The sequence below is a fragment of the Primulina huaijiensis genome, chromosome 2 (genome assembly GCF_012295235.1).
Source record: "Primulina huaijiensis isolate GDHJ02 chromosome 2, ASM1229523v2, whole genome shotgun sequence".
Lineage (NCBI taxonomy): Eukaryota > Viridiplantae > Streptophyta > Magnoliopsida > Lamiales > Gesneriaceae > Primulina > Primulina huaijiensis.
Genome location: NC_133307.1, coordinates 21486844 through 21503427, shown reverse-complemented (window position 1 = coordinate 21503427; position 16584 = coordinate 21486844). Strand labels below are relative to the sequence as shown.

General features: G+C 33.1%; 2 protein-coding genes and 1 pseudogene across 2 annotated transcripts; 1 reads left to right on the top strand and 2 right to left on the bottom strand.

Moving 5' to 3' along the window:
* The first annotated feature begins 3899 nt into the window (after positions 1-3899).
* Positions 3900-5691, top strand: LOC140969405 (protein ALP1-like). Its single transcript, XM_073430729.1, has one exon. The coding sequence runs from the start codon at positions 4156-4158 to the stop codon at positions 5494-5496; it is 1341 nt and encodes a 446-aa protein (XP_073286830.1). The 5' UTR covers positions 3900-4155; the 3' UTR covers positions 5497-5691.
* Positions 5692-6951: 1260 nt separating this feature from the next.
* LOC140957444 (uncharacterized) lies at positions 6952-7734 on the bottom strand (annotated as a pseudogene).
* A 5789-nt stretch (positions 7735-13523) lies between these two features.
* On the bottom strand, positions 13524-16045 carry LOC140969395 (transcription factor HHO2-like). Its single transcript, XM_073430719.1, has 5 exons — positions 15661-16045; positions 15284-15510; positions 14602-14947; positions 14117-14193; positions 13524-14023 (listed from the first exon to the last, which is right to left on the bottom strand). Exons 1-5 carry the CDS (start codon positions 15872-15874, stop codon positions 13748-13750), a joined length of 1140 nt encoding a protein of 379 aa, XP_073286820.1. The 5' UTR covers positions 15875-16045; the 3' UTR covers positions 13524-13747.
* Between the last annotated feature and the right edge of the window lie 539 nt (positions 16046-16584).

Genomic DNA, 16584 nt, shown 5'->3' with positions numbered 1-16584 from the left:
TTAACATTGACAGATAATAATATTGTTCGTTGATTTTATCATTTATTTCATACGAGGGTATCTTAAAAAGTAACGTTATTATTTTTGTTCATAATATTTATTATTGTTCNTTTATTATTGAAACAATTAATATTATTAATATTTATTTAATGTAATAATAATAAAAAAACCAAATGTTTTTTTTAGTATTTATTTTTTATTCATTAAATAATATTATGTAATATTATTATCATATAATATCATCCCACTACAAAAATATTATATACTACTATTATTTAGTAAAGATAATTACAGAAATATTATATACTACTATTATTTAGTAAAGACAACTTAATCATTTAAAGTAATTAGTTTATTTATGTATTATGAATTATTAATTATTTTTAAAATAAATTAATCACATTTATCAAATTTACTAATTAATCATCAACATATACGTTTTATTATTTACAGCCGAGAATCAAAATAATTTTGTTTAATATAAAAAATATGTAGTTACATTTTGTTGATAAAAAATATAATATTTGTTATATCTTTATTTTTTGTTTGCAAAATGACTGAAAATAGGGATAATGTGTTGTATTTGCGGGGTAGACACATATCAAATAATATCAACGCTAAAAACATGGATGCACTAATTCCTCCACGCCAGTTTGACAAATGTCTTTGGAGATTGCATAATGCTGGGATTCACCTTCGTGTCCGCCTATGTCTAGCACACATGGGTTTCTATGGTGTCATTCAGTGTGGTCATATTAAAAATTATGATAATCATTTGCTTACAGCCATTGTTGAGAGATGACGTCACGAGACACACACATTTCACCTTACAGTTGGCGAGACAACAATCACCTTACAGGATGTTGCACTTATTTGAGGGTTGAATATTGATGGCATACCATCACTGGTGTAGATACCGCGTACGACAAGCATTCATTACAACAGCGCTGTGCAACTTGGTTGGGTTTCACGCCTACATCTTCTCTAGGTGCACACTTTTATCTGACCACTTTGCGAGATCATTGCCTAAATAATATGATTAATGATCATAGCACTGAAGAGGACGTGGCACAATATTCCCGTTGTGTGGCATTAATGATCGTTGGTGGTTGTATGTTTCCGGACTCGGAAGGTGCTGCTGTGAAACTTATGTATTTGTAGTTTCTTGAGGACATAGAAACGGTGAATACGTTTAGCTGGGGTTATGCTGTGTTGGCATATCTTTACATAGAGCTGTGCGACACATCAATGAGTTTAAAGGTCGATTTGTGTGGGCCTGTTCAGATACTGCATGTATTTTTACACTTTAACGGTCATTATATTTGTTGTACTTAATTTTTCTTATGATGTGACAATTTCTGTCGTATGTTATTGCAGATTTGGGTATGGTCTAGAATCACTCTTCTTTGCTCTGATAGAGCGCAACAAGTATCTATGTCAGCAGAGCAGGCTGGAGATGTGCTTCAGGGTCTACCATTCCCACCATACGGGGCGTAGTACTAATCAGAAATAATTAACTTGTAATATTATTTTGTTATGTACTTTTAATGACTACATTCTGTACTTTTTTAAATTGAAGGTGGAGACGTGGATTCTCTTGGACACACACGGCCCATCATTCGGTCCGTATTATGAGAGATATACTTGACAGAATGGTAGAAGGGCAGGTAGATAAATAAATTAGTTATTTAAATTTTTGAATGTTTTTAAAATTTAATATGAATGTTATATTATCAACTTGATAATCTTTTTTTATTTTATTTTCTATCTTTTCTATAGACCGTTTATGATATGGAGTATCCCGAGGTTGCTAGAATTCTTGATGGAAATAGAATTCATCTCTGTCGGTCGGTATGTGCATTGATCAATTTTCATATAGTTGAGATGCATAAACCAGAGCGGTGTCTTCGACAATTTGGAATGTGTCAGGGTATCCTGCCACCTGCTACTAACTTTGATAATTTCCATAAATTGACACGAAAAGGGCGGAACAATTGTGATTGGGCGACGTATCACAAACATTTTGTTGATATGTGGAACAACATATATAATTTTGTGATTGGTGGAGATTATATCATACCTGGTTCACCCGGCATCACAGTGGACTACATTGGTTGGTATTATCGCATTTCACATATATTTCTCTATCCAACAGTGGTACCTTCTAACGTCATTGGCTATCATCCTATAGATGCAAACTACCTACAATTTATCGTAAGACATGTTTAATTTATTTACATATGTACTAATATTTAATTTTTTGTATTAAATATAGCTGACATAATATATGCAAACTACCTACAATTTATCGTAAGACATTACTCGCGAGTTAACAAAATTATAATTATATTGATACAATATAAATAATACAATTAAAATATAGGAAATTACTTAAATTACCTTTTCAAATGTGGTAGTACGACATTAATCAACGAACGATGTTATTACCTGCAATAAATGACAAACATTATCAGAAATATTAAATAAAACAAAATATTTTCAATATAGAAAGAAAAAATAGAGATACTTTACACGTAATAATATTATCTTTTAATAAATAATTACAATATTATCAACAAAATAAAAACATTACCTTTTAAGATCTCTTTGAATAACATTATCAAATATGTTACGTTCGAACATTCATCGCTATTCTCCTGAATTAAGAGTGAGACTCGGCTGCTATACTTCCGAATTTCGAATTCTGATACTCGACGTAATTCTCTCAAATTCTGAATTCATATCGAGAATCGACTCGAACTCGGTGTAATTTATAAGGGAGGAAGAGTCATGGATTCTTGGTATGTTAAGAATCTGTGACAGCCTGTCACGGATTCAGAATCCTTGACTTTACTTTTTTTTTTAAAATTGAATCCAAAATTTTCAATAACGGATTGCAATACTTTTACAACTTTTTAAAATTTGCAATATTTTAATACATTCTTTTTAATATTATATTATTTTTGAAAAAAAACCTTAGGAATTGACTAATTGTCTTCTTTTGTTTTCAAATTATTGCCATCAATACTTTAATTTTGGAAGTTCAATCATCCAAACATTTATAGGGGTTCACTCGACCCTACCCCTGCGGGCACTGCCCATAGAGGTCGATCCAACGGCTCGGATTTTTCCGAGTCAATTTTTTTTTTTTTTTACATGGAGGTGGGCCCAGATCACTCATGTGGAGTGATCCGGGCCGTTCATTACCCGTGCAGGCAGGGTGAAATAATCCATTTATAGGCAACATCGACCCTTTCATTCAGATTGATCATTTATTGAATATTTATGTTTGTTGGATATAATTTGTTCATGTTATTCGAATAGGTATTTGATATCCACGGATGTATCCAGGCCATCAAAAAAGTGTCTGGGTCATCTTTAGTCCGGATTTTAAGTAATCAAGAAGCCAAGAAAGTTGAGTAAAACAACCGGTGCTCAGAAGGAGCCGAGCTCACAGCTAAGCCCGGAAGTAAAGAGCTCGGGGCGGAACGATCAGTTGACAATGCTCCATATCACGGTTATCAATTAACCCGAGTACTCCGGTACATCTGTCATCTCCAAAGTTTACAGGTATGGGGCACGGTGACTTGATCATCTAGGAAGATCTTTTGACGTGCGTGGGAGTGATGAGACTAGATCAAAGTGAGCATGGTTTGCTAGAATTGACAGTGTCAGTAAACAGAGCATGACTGACCCCTACCATGAGTAAAAATTGGGTACTATAAATACCAAGTTTTCTTAATATTAAGGTATTGATATATATTCTGATGAAAAGAACATACACACTAAATATACATTATCCTAACATAAACTCACTAATCTGACTTGAACGTTTGAGTGAATACGTCTCATTAACGATCTTTGTTATCATAAGCTTGCAAGAGTCCAGGTATCCCTCATTCAAGATCCGATATCACAGTTACAGATCCGATCCAAACTTGATCTACAGGCTTGGTCATCCCTAAACAGATCCATATGATCCAACGTCGTTGTATCAACTCGTTTCATTGCCTTCCACGCGCCGCGCCGCGCCGCCACGATATCTCCGCCTTCTATTACCAGTGGTGAAGCATTCAGGATTCACTATGTTCATCCCTTCAATCGTCTCTCTCTAAGATTTATTAGTTTGTTTCTTCGATCTTAAAAGATACAAAAATGGATCAATCTTTCATGCTTATGCTATCAAATCTCCTCCACCTCCACAACTACCTGGACCCATCCACGTCCCCTCTCTTCTCCGACTCTGCCTTATCCGCCGATTCTTCCTCCCCTTCCAGTCTCCTCTCCTCCACCTCCGCTGCCCCACTCCTCTTCTTCACCCTCGCCTCCGTCCTTTCCTACCTCGCTTCTCACGTCCCCAAAAAAGCCACATCCGCCGCCGGTACCAAAACCTCTTCCCCATCGTCCTCGAAAAGCCCTTCCGAATTCTCCGTTGCGGCCTTCCGGGCTCTGTCCACAGAGCGCATTTGGGCTATGGAAGCCCCTCTTCGAGATGCCCAGTGGCGGTCTTTGTACGGCCTTTCGTATCCCGTCTTCACCACCGTCGTGGATAAGCTCAAACCTTTCATAACCCAATCTCAGCTATCCCTCCCCTCCGATTACGCCGTTGCAATGGTCCTCTCCCGCCTCTCCCATGGCTTATCTCTCAAAACCCTAGCTTCCCGTTATGGCCTTGAACCCTACCTGATTTCCAAAATCACCAATATGGTTACTCGCCTTTTAGCCACAAAGCTTTACCCTGAATTCATCAAGATCCCTGTTTCACGTCGCCGTTTGGTGGACACCATTCAAGGGTTTCAGGAGCTTACCTCTCTACCCAACGTCTGTGGCGCCATCGATTCAACTCCAATCAAGCTTCACAAGCTCAGCCCCGATGTCATTAATGGTTCAATGTATTTTTGCAAACATGGGTTTCCATCCGTTCTGCTGCAAGTTGTCTCAGACCATAAAAAAATCTTCTGGGACGTGTGTGTGAAGGCACCCGGTGGATATGACGACGCCACCCATTTTCGCGACAGTTTGTTGTACAATAGGTTAATTTCCGAGGATGTTGTTTGGGACAAGGTAATTAGTGTTAGGGCACAGCATGTAAGACCGTACATTGTTGGGGACTGGTGTTTCCCGTTGCTACCATTTTTGCTCACCCCATTTAGTGACAACAGAACAGGAACTCCCGCACGGAATACGTTTGATGAAGCTTTAATGAAAGGGAGAAAGGCAGTGGAGGAGGCGATCGGGTTGCTAAAAGGGAGGTGGAAAATTTTGCAAGATTTGAATGTGGGATTAAATCATGCGCCTCAAACAATAGTTGCATGCTGTGTGTTGCACAATTTATGCCAGATTGCTAGGGAGCCAGAACCTGAAATGTGGCAGGAGCCGGAAGAAAACGGGCAGGCTCCTCGGGTGTTGGAGAATGAAAAGTCCTTTTACTACTATGGGGAGAGCTTGAGGCAGACTTTGGCTGATGATCTGTATCAACGACTATCATCAAGATGAGGACTTGAAACAAGATGTATATTAGCTGTGTTTGGTAAAGATAAGGCATGATTCAGCTGATGATTACCCCCTTTCCTTTTGTCTTTAAGTGTATGTTGCCTGTGGTGATTGTGGCAAACTAAATTGATTTTAGAGTTGGAAACTGATATTGGAAGATTTGGATTCAAAGAAGTAATATCGCTTTTCGGCACACTTCTAGAGTTTAATCATTTGATTGTTCGACTTAGTATTGTCATTTGACAGTTATGTGTTGCATAGGATAGGGACAATGCATGACCTTCTCATTTTAAGTCTCTTTTTTGATCTTGCGAATTATGATAGATCATGTCTCTAGTTGGTGAAACTTGGCTTGTATTTTCGTCTTAAAAGGATAAATTGTATATATGATATGTTGCTCGAGCTAGAGGAATAACTTTATACCTTAATTACACCCATTAGTTTCTCCAGAAAACGTTATGGTTAAGTATCCAGGCATCTAGGGTGCTGACTTGTATGAATCCTTGATGAAACTTCAGAGTTGGAATGTAAACCCCTAATGACGGGTGTTACAGCAATAGTTCTTTTTGTGGAGTTATCCTATGGCTCGGCTCTCGAGTCTGTACCAGATATCTTACTCCATTTATATGACCTGTGTATCTATCTTCTCCAGCATGTTGGATCTCAGTTACTTTGGCTAAAATTTGCAAGCTTTCCGGTTTACAAGATGGTTGTTTCTCATGATGTCGGTTTAGTTTCGTTGGATTTAAGAAAAACACAAATATTAATTAAATGATGATTATATTATACCAATAAAATGTAGTAACTTTTAATTTTATCTCATTTTAAAACCAATTCTCTCAATGGGAAAATATTAACAAATAAGATGCATTTTTTTGTTAAAATGACTTTTAATTTTATCTCATTTTACAACCAATTCACTCAAATATAGAAAAATATTAACAAATAAGATGCATTTTTTTGTTAAAATGATATAATTAACGATATTAAATGATTACAATAGTATCTTAAATATAAAAAATGAAAATAAGATATAAACTAAAATGAAATATCAAAAATAACACCTATTTTTATTAGCAAAACTACCTGTTGTTCTTGTTACGTAGGTTCTCTTAAGAAAATGTGTTTTGAAATCAATACTAATAGATGTTTTACTGGTAATTTGTATGGTGAAAAGTGAAGAAACAAGCGTCTTTTAACTAATACAAAAACTCATATAAAATCATATTACAGATCAATTTTGTGAGACGATCTTCTACCTGACTCGACTAATGACAATGTATTGTTTTTTTATGTCATAAAAATTATTATTTTTAATGTCATAAGAATTATTATTTTTACTTCAAATATAGATCTAGTCGACCAATAGATTTATTTCACGTATATAAATTTATTAGACATCTGACACATAAGTTTCAACCTCTTATTGAAAGTGCCAAGCAGATAGTAATACAACAGAATTCCCAAATAATTTATTCGATCAAATAAAGTACGTGTAAGACATGTTCAAACGTAGGCAAACGACACAAGAAATCAATCCAAGCAAACAATATAGCAACATAAATTATTCTCAACAACCTTTGGTTCAATAATTCGGACGGATCGAAGGCCAGACCACAAACTTCATCATCCCAACATTGCAATGGAATCCATCGCGTTCCCCGCAAGTGAAATAGTACGGCTGCCACCTCTTGAGCACGAACTCGAACCGTCCCCGTCTCCCTGTGCTACATCTCCTATTTTCTTCGCCCTCCTCAGGTCACATGTTTGAAAACTCCAGAAATTCGGTAACAAAGAGACGCTGTGAGGCAATGTGGTATCATTTGGTACATCGTACTTGAACACTACAAACAGAAACCAAACCATATGATCAGTTTCAACAAGTACTTCATAGAGTAATACATGTACGTTGTCCATTAGAGATGCAACTGATTCAATAGAATTTTTCAAAAAATTATACTTAAAAAATTTATCCGACGAGCCAGAAGGGCCTATATCGAGTGTCGATCCATCACGGGCTGCAACGATGATCTATACACACACAGACACAAACACAAACTTTGAGAAATGTATACCTAATGTGTCCTTCAAGAAGAAGGGTCCATTCTTGAGTGCCCATTCGGTATAATTGTAGCCAAAATGCCAATTTTCAGACCCCCCAACCACAATTTTCCTGGAAACCTGAGTACTATAATTCTTGTGCCAGTATCCCCAGTACCCTTTGAAAGGTTTGTTGCACATAAATATACAGGAAATAATTATTTAAAACTAGTATATCAGAATTCAGTGTTGTGCTCGGTGTTGTCAACACGGCACACAACACGGCAGCGGAAATTAATGATTTAGCACACTAAGATACCTTTAACAAGTAGACACTTGAGTTAAATTATGCACAAGTACTAATACTTGTGTGATGCCTCATGTCAAAAAATCACTAAGAAAATGTAAATCGTTTACACCAAAATCAATACTAGTGAAATAAAACTAAACTAAATTCCTTAATACTCCAAGTAATTAACATGCATCAAAATAAACCAATACTAGAAATAGATGCATAAAATAAAAACGTATTGCAATAAAAACGAAACCACTCTTCGATCAACACTCTGCGTCAGTGTTGTTCTTGAGTGTTGGTAACACCAATCGGCAACACGATCACGTGGTAGACAGGACACTCAAGCTCCTTACGCAAATCTTCAATACTGAATTTATTCCAGCAGAGCTCTTGTAGCCGTCAGTCAAATATTCTCTCCTCGTCTCTACCTCTTCAATGATTGTTCTCCCTTTTATATTAAATACTCCCTTTTACCTAAATCTTCAAGGATCTTTTTTACCTATCAACAAGTAAAACTAGAGTTTAATAAGAATCAAACTCTAATTTAAAGCAATTACTTTATAGCTTATAGATAAGTTTCTTACTTAAATAAATAATTCCTAATAATAGGATTCTCTATATCTAGGAAACCAAATTTATAAGATTTGTCTAAAAATGCAAAATATTAATGGACTTTTGGAATAAAATATTCCTTTCACCCTTCATTTCGGTTCCAATTCCCTTCAGTATCTCTCCAGTTCTTCTTAGCCACAGCAACCTCAAACATGGAAACAGCAACAACAAGAACAATAATCAAATATCCTCCACGTTGCGAAGCCATAATATANTAATATATATATATATATATATATATATATATATATATTTGCAATTATGAGAAGAGAAACTATGTAATTTTAAATCAACATTTGATAGGGTATTTATAGTATGCATGGGAACATTTTAGGGTGATTGGTTGGTAAAAAAAAATTTTAATTTAGAAAATAGTGTGTGAAAATCAAAAAGTTAGTTTTTCTTGTTAATCTCGTTGCTAGACACTTTTTTTATCCTCTTACAATCGGTCATGCATCACGTTCTCTAATATATAATTATCGAAAATATTTTTTTAATCATTATTTTTCATTATAATACCAAAATTTATACTATTATATTGTATTTTAAATCAGTGTATCATATTTATAAATTTCAAAAATACCTCGTATACAATTAAAGTGATTTAATATATATGATGTCACATTTATTATATATCTAACAAATTTTATTATGTCAAATTTTTTTATGATTATATTTAAAATTGCTAAATTTTTGTTTACAACATTCAACAAATTAAATACACCCAATCACTGCTTTTAAATATATGTTTGTGGAAAATTGCAATATTATAAGTATATGGTTGGGTAAATATAATTAATTGGCTAGTCTTCCACTAAGATCTTGGTGGTTTGATGCTTGTACATATTTGAAATTCAACTAAAGACGCAAATTTCTTCCCCCCATACCGAACCTAGCCAGTTAGTAGTAAGTCCAACAGATATATGTTATTCAAATTGAAAATTTATTTGGTGAATCAATCGAGTTATGTTACATTCTCTTCATTAAAAAAATTATAATAATAATTAAAAAAGAGTTAAAAAAAAGAAAAAAATAAAAGAAAGATCCAATTTAGCGGAAAGGTAATTGGATTTTCAGACATTAATTAGTCTCCATGACCGACTTCAATTAACCTTGAAATATTCAAACGCACTACGTAATATAATAACACAAAAACTCCCGTGAAACAGTATCATGGGTCCATTTTGTGAAACAAATGTTCTATATGGGTTGTCATCCACGAAAAAATATTACTTTTTATGTAAAATATATTAATTTTTTTTTATTGTAAATATGGATATGAGTGATCCGTCTCACGAATAAAGATCCGTGAGGCCGTCTTATGAAAAACCTACTCATACAATAAATAACAATTATATTTATTTATTTTTTTAAAAAAACAGCGACTATGATCCATTTTCATTCAATTATTCTTTTGGCTATTGCATTAGGAAATATAATTCACAAAACTAAGTGACGTAAATAAAAAAAATTAATCATGGTTGTGAATAATTAAGTTTGACAATTACTTAACAAATTAATTATATATCTACGGTATCATCATTACATGCTGCCACACTTGAAGAAGTGTTTAGATATCCTTGACTCGTCGTTGCATTTTGATCGATAAGTTTCGATTATAGTTTTGTTCATGTTAATAATATAAATTCATATCTTACTTATATACACATTATATACACATTAGCTACACAAAATAGAATAAATTTCAAATGACTACAGTATTATGTAAACTTGAAATTCAATCTAATTTTTAATATGAAATACTATTATAAACATGCAAGAGGAATTTTGATTTTATTATTTTTGTTATCTAAAAATTACAAAAATATATTTAAATACATATAAATCATCCGTGTATTAGTGATTTAAAATCATAAATTTTCAATATAATTAAATTTGCCCTATGTTTCTTGGACCATATTTTTGGGCTTGAGAGCAATGTACACTGGATTTTGATATATGTTGTGTTTCTTCTCATCTAATTTAATATAAGATTTTGAGCCCAAATATTTTTATTTTGAAATTATAATATGAACATCTTATATAAAAATATATCGAGTCGTATTCAAAGAGAATGTACGTACATTGACATTAATCAAGCTTATCTTAGTTTTATAAAAATAATATATAACATTATAATTCTATTTTATTGAATGCTCCACTTATCGTATCTTGTCTTCAAGATTCTTTCTCCATTATTCTGTATGTGAAAGAGATTGATTGTCAAGAATTTTGGATAGACTTGGAATTCTTTACTTTGAACAATTGTTTTTTTTTTCCATTTCGCGAAAATTCTTAATTGATTTATAAGACAGATCTTTTATTTGACTCATTTATGAAAAAATATTATTTTTTACCGAAAATATGACAGGGTTGACTCGTCACACAAATAAAAATCCGTGAGACCGTCTCACAAGATACCTACTCTGAAATATAAATATCAAGTTTAAATTTTTAAATGTAGTGCCCATTTTCTTATAGAAAAGCCTCATGCTTGGTTGGGGAACATTTTGAATGGAAATTTTAAAGAGAGTAGGCATGTAATTTATTTGTATTTTATTAATGGTTTCGTTCTTGTATAAGGTATTAGACTATTTAATTATCGGGTGTCCAATGGATGAGTTAATATATGTATAGTTTTGAAAATACATAATTTCTTTTATCAAACAAAGGTTAAATACATAAACTATCCAGAAAATCATGGAAATCATTGAATTTTTGCAACTCGAATAAGAAAGGTTTTATTATTTATTTTCTTTAAACTTATTGTTTGAAGAAAAAAAAAATAAAAGAACGTGGGAAATCAATTAAGATGCATTTAGATTTATGAATTTCAAATGTATTTTTATAATTTTAAAGAAACAAGACCATATACTTCAAATTCACCTCTTGATGTGTTTCATATTAATAAAGATATATTTCAAGTTCACCCGATAATCGAGATATTCAAATTCATTCTACTTTGTGTCACTGATGTATAAATAAGTAAAATTTGATTTAAAATTGTATATATTGTTTCATTGTTAATAATACACATATAATCGAAATTCATGAATTTCAAATCCAAAAATTTAAATAATTGTGGGTTAGCCCATATGGAATAAAGTAAAATGACATTAAACCTTTGTGGCACATGGTTTTCTTGTTTGAACTTTGAACAAATCAAGATTCTTTTTCCTTAAATGACATTAAACCTTTGTGGGACATGGTTTTCTTGTTTGAACTTTGAACAAATCAAGATTCTTATTCTGTCTCTACAAATTTTTGCATGTAGATTCCATTAATTAACAGTGAATATATTTTTATCATTATTAATATTTGATTCCACATTTAATCGCAAGACAAAGGATAGAGCCAACATAGGGTTATAAGTATTCATTCTTTTCAAAATTATAATAAAATTTCAACTGTCAAAACCATTCTCACTCATTGATTTGTTTAATGAAGAGGTGATCACATTAATTTATTCAGAAATGGTTAGCTTAGAGAGGGTATAACAAATCTTGTCTTGTACTCTTGTTCCACACAATATTAATGCTTATAATCAATTTGTTGAACTTATGAGTGTTTATCGGTCGATTCGTTTCAGTTTTTGATTTTTTATTTCGGTTTTAGAAATATATAATCCAATATTCAAACTATTTTCCTTCGGTTCGGTTTGGTTTTATACTAAAACGATTCGGTTAATTCGGTTTAGGTAATTATTTAAATTAATAATATAAATATATTGTAAAATATAATATGTTAACTTTTTACATGATTTCTTAATAAAACATCTAAATATAAATTCTAAATTAATTAAATGAACAATAATAAACTAAAAATTATTCAAAAAATTTCTTAATTCACTAAATATCATCTCAAAAAATATATAATATAAATAGAAAATCAATTTAATGAAATTTCAGGTTTTTCAGTCAGTTCGATTTTGACATATTTAATTCGAAACCGAACTAAATGAAATTCAATTTAGATATTTATATCTGAATTACAAAATTCGGCTTTTCGATTAAATTCAAAAATGTTTGGTTTTTCTATTTGGATTTTCGGTTTTTTTGAAGTTTGAACACCCTTAACTGAAATCAAGGTTAAATAAAGATTTTCCATTCCATGAAGAATGAATCATTGAAGTTTAACAACTTGAGAGTAAATAGTTCATTTCATGGAGTAAATTGAACAACATGAGAAAATATCTATAAAGAGAAAGCGTGAATTTCAAATCCATTCATTTACATGTTTAATTTATTTATTTAACTAATATAATGGATTTCAGATTTTTATAGAAGGAAGATAATTTATAACTTGTCCTTCAATTCCTTTATCTCATATCAAAATCCTTCGATCCAAAGGATACACATAATAAGCATCATCACAAGAATAAGTTCAAACGGAAAGTAAAGAATATAGAATGGGATTCTTTAGAAAACTTTAGCCTACACCAAGATTAGTTCTAATTAATTGTTGTGTTTGATAAAGTAATAATTTCAAAAAAATATATTGAAAGATATGATGTACGTTTTATTTTATGTATTGACATACAAATGTTTTATTATAATATTATAATGTATATCCGAAAGACAAAAACTTGCGTGAGACGGTCTCATGGGTCGTATGTGAGACGGATCTATTATTTGGATCATCCATGAAAAAGTATTACTTTTTATTGTGAATATCAGTAGGACAGACCCGTCTCACAAATAAAGATTCATATGACCGTCTCACAAGAGACCTTCTCATATCGGAAAATGGATCTCTTTTAGGACAGTACCGAGAGTTATCAAGAACACAACCATAGCCAATGTGAGGGGTTGTTGAAAACTGCAATATAAACATTTATTTGCTGTAAACTGACAGAGTTCCGAAAATTAATTCAAATATATTGTAAAGTTGTGTTTGACAGGATTAATTGAAATTGAATGAAGGGATTTGAAATCCATAATTTCATATTACCTCGCTATAAATTTATCGGAACATAAACTTCGGGGTATATCTGAATTTTCAAACTTAGTTAATAAAGGTGTGGAGTATGTAGACAGACAGACAGACAAAATGGGAACTAGCATATTCACACGCAAGGCAACACTTAAAGCAAGACATCATCGGTCCAGGAATTCACATTGATTAGGTACAACGTTGTTTCAACAGACAAAATACCAAGAAATTTCATGGGAAAAATGGGTCAAAGTAATGACTAATTCGAATTCGATACAGAGGCCGGAAAACAAGCCTAATCCTGCAAAAATTTCAAGCAACTCGGCCTCGAGATTCTCCTCTGTATGTTTTGTATAGAGTCAGGTTTATCAAAATTCACAGCCGAAGTCTTCCCATTTTCACGTCATCATTGTCTCCTAAAGATAATTGAATTTCATCATCTTCCTCTTCCATGCTCTCCCCTCCTGTCAAAGAAGTTGCTCTAGAAAATCCCGCCAAGTGTGTGTGGCGCTGAGGCGATCCGGACCGAGATTTTCTTTGTTTGGAAAACTCAGAGCATCGTTCTCGAGACAACATCCAAGAAGCTCCAAGAACAATAGGATGATTAGCGCTTGTTGAAGCGCCAACTCTACAAGCGTGGATGCGATATTTCTAAGACAAGATCAAATCAAGAAACATATGGGTATTTTTCTTATTGTGAAGATAGGAGGAATTTAAAAGAAGAATACGCAGGGTGAAACCTACCTGCAGATGACTCTTAACTTCATCATTGGAGAGACCGTCGACTCGCATAAGTTCTCTGATTTGTTTAGGAGTTGCAGCTGCAACGCGTTGAACAAAATTAAATGAGACAATGCAAGAATTACTATTTAATGAAGTATGATCGCGTCCAGAAATCCAAATAGTTTTTTCTCTGTGAAGAAACGTAAAAGACACAGTTTTGGAGTTGGAACACAGCTCCAGCCTCCAATCACTCATCAATCTAGAGATGCAAGAATAACTCTAAAAGCAGAAATATAAAACACAAACTAAAAAAAAAGTCCCATATCAGAATTCAGAGGGAGCAGAATAACTAATCTCAGATATGAATATGAGGAACGCAAATACTAAGACCCACCCAAATTTTCATGAATGTCAAATCCAAGACCTGAATGAGCGATTAAACTAGAAACATATAGAGAGCATAAATTCGTTAATAGAATAGAAATGACTAGTCATTGACTTTCGACCTTGAGCACCTCCAAGCTTCTGCAGGGCATCGACAAAACGTCGATGCAACTCAGGTGACCAGCATCTCCTTTGCTTCCTAGTCATTTGCTGCGACTGCTGTCCACTGCTTAACCTTGAATGATTGTCAGTGTAGACATTTGAACCTGATCTGCCACAACTGGATTTTGAGCTAAAAGCACTCGAATTCATCTCTTCCGGGCGATTATTGGCCTCAGGTGTACCAAGAGAAAGCCTGGGAACCAGAGTTGATTCATCCCCATTTTCCTCCACCACTGGCAGCACTGGGAAATTAGTACAACTCTTGAATGGCCAGAGTGCCGTTCCTGCTATCCTGTTTTTACAACTCTGAAACAAATCATTCATCCCGGATTGATTAAATTTCACTTCCACTTCATATACATCAAGGAATACCACACAAAGCCATAAATACACAGCCAAGAAACCTTGTCATGAAACATGTCTTGGTAAAATACCAAGTTCTGCAATCTATTAATCAAGAAGATACCACAAAGAGATATACATCCAGCCAAGAAACATATGTAGATGACATGTCCTCGAAAAATTCCAACTTCTCCATTTTATTATCAGGAAATCGTCTCAAAAATCCATATATACAAGACCAAAAAACCTTGTCACAAACAATATCCCGGTAAATTACAAATGTTGCCATCTCATTTGTACCTTTATATTGTCCGGTTTTAATGTTTGTTCATCGTTAAGATGCTGATTATAGGAGTTCCACAACTGCACAGAACTCATCCAATTCATTTTATCTCTACTTTTCACGTCATCTTCACTGTTTTCAATTTTCTCACGTTTTTCATCAGCGATTTTCTTCGATGGCATGAATTCTTCCAACGGAACTGCGTTTGATTTCTCACGCTGCACCTCTTTCACTGCCACAATCGCTGCAAATACAATCCAAAACCCAACATAAGAAATCAACGTTCATACACAGATTTTTATTTTATTTTTTCATTTTCTGAAAGCAAAAATCAAATTAAAACCCATCTAAACAATAACAGTTAGAACCCAACAACGAAAACAAAAATGCTTACTGATTTCCAGGAGGAGCATGCAAAGAGGAAGCTCACTTTTGAAAGGTTCGATCTTTTTCTTCTCAGCTTCGAGCTCATCAATATATTCAGCAAGTTGCACAATCTTTTCAGATGGGCTATGATTCCTCAAAAACTCCGAAATCAACCCACCTATCGACGAACCCATCTCTGCCAATAGAAACTTGAAATCCAAACTCATACCCAACGCTCCCATTATATCTTTATTTTAATTCACCTTATTAATTTCCGTGATTGCCAAGAAATTAAGCGACGACCCGAACCACGAGATACGAGGATAATCACGTGAGTTTAAATGGAAGTGTAGAGAGAGAAAGAGGGAAGGAATTGGAAACGGAAGATTCTGTCAAACAACTTCGAGTCTTGACATAGATGAGGCGATAAGGCTGAAAGTTTGCGTGTATGTCTTGATAATATTAGAAACAATTCTCTTTTCCACCCTCAACTATAAGATAATTTTATTTTAGTCCGCCAAGTTATACATTCTCATGTTTCGGTCCTTTAAAACTTCTGTCCATTTTATATAAACTAGTAAAAGATACACACATGTTGCATGTGTTATTATTATTTTTAATTTCATAACATAATACTAAACAATTAACACGAAATTATTTTTAATTTATAAGAGTTGTTCGATTTAAAAAAGAAGTTTTGTTTATATTTTTTCTATATAAAATATGGGGTGACTTGATGAGGTTTTTAGTAGGATAAGAACTGTAATTATGTAATTAAATAATTTGATGTCTTCTAAGATAGTTATTTTAAGGATCTCGAACTTAATAATATACTATAAATGAAAGTGTTGTCGGTTCATGCTCATTAAATATATAAAATAATGACAAAATTATAATTTAAATGGAATATTTGATTTTAAACATAAAATGAAAAGAAGAAATGATTATTTAT

Bases quoted from the DNA above. Each gene is read 5' to 3' on its own strand.
- LOC140969395 (XM_073430719.1), bottom strand. From the start codon at position 15,874: ATGGGAGCGTTGGGTATGAGTTTGGATTTCAAGTTTCTATTGGCAGAG. The intron at 14,948-15,283 runs GTACAAATGAGA...GATTTGTTTCAG, and splicing joins TAAAACCGGACAATATAAAG to AGTTGTAAAAACAGGATAGC. The intron at 14,024-14,116 runs GTAGGTTTCACC...ATCTTGTCTTAG, and splicing joins AAGTTAAGAGTCATCTGCAG to AAATATCGCATCCACGCTTG.
- LOC140969405 (XM_073430729.1), top strand. From the start codon at position 4,156: ATGGATCAATCTTTCATGCTTATGCTATCAAATCTCCTCCACCTCCAC.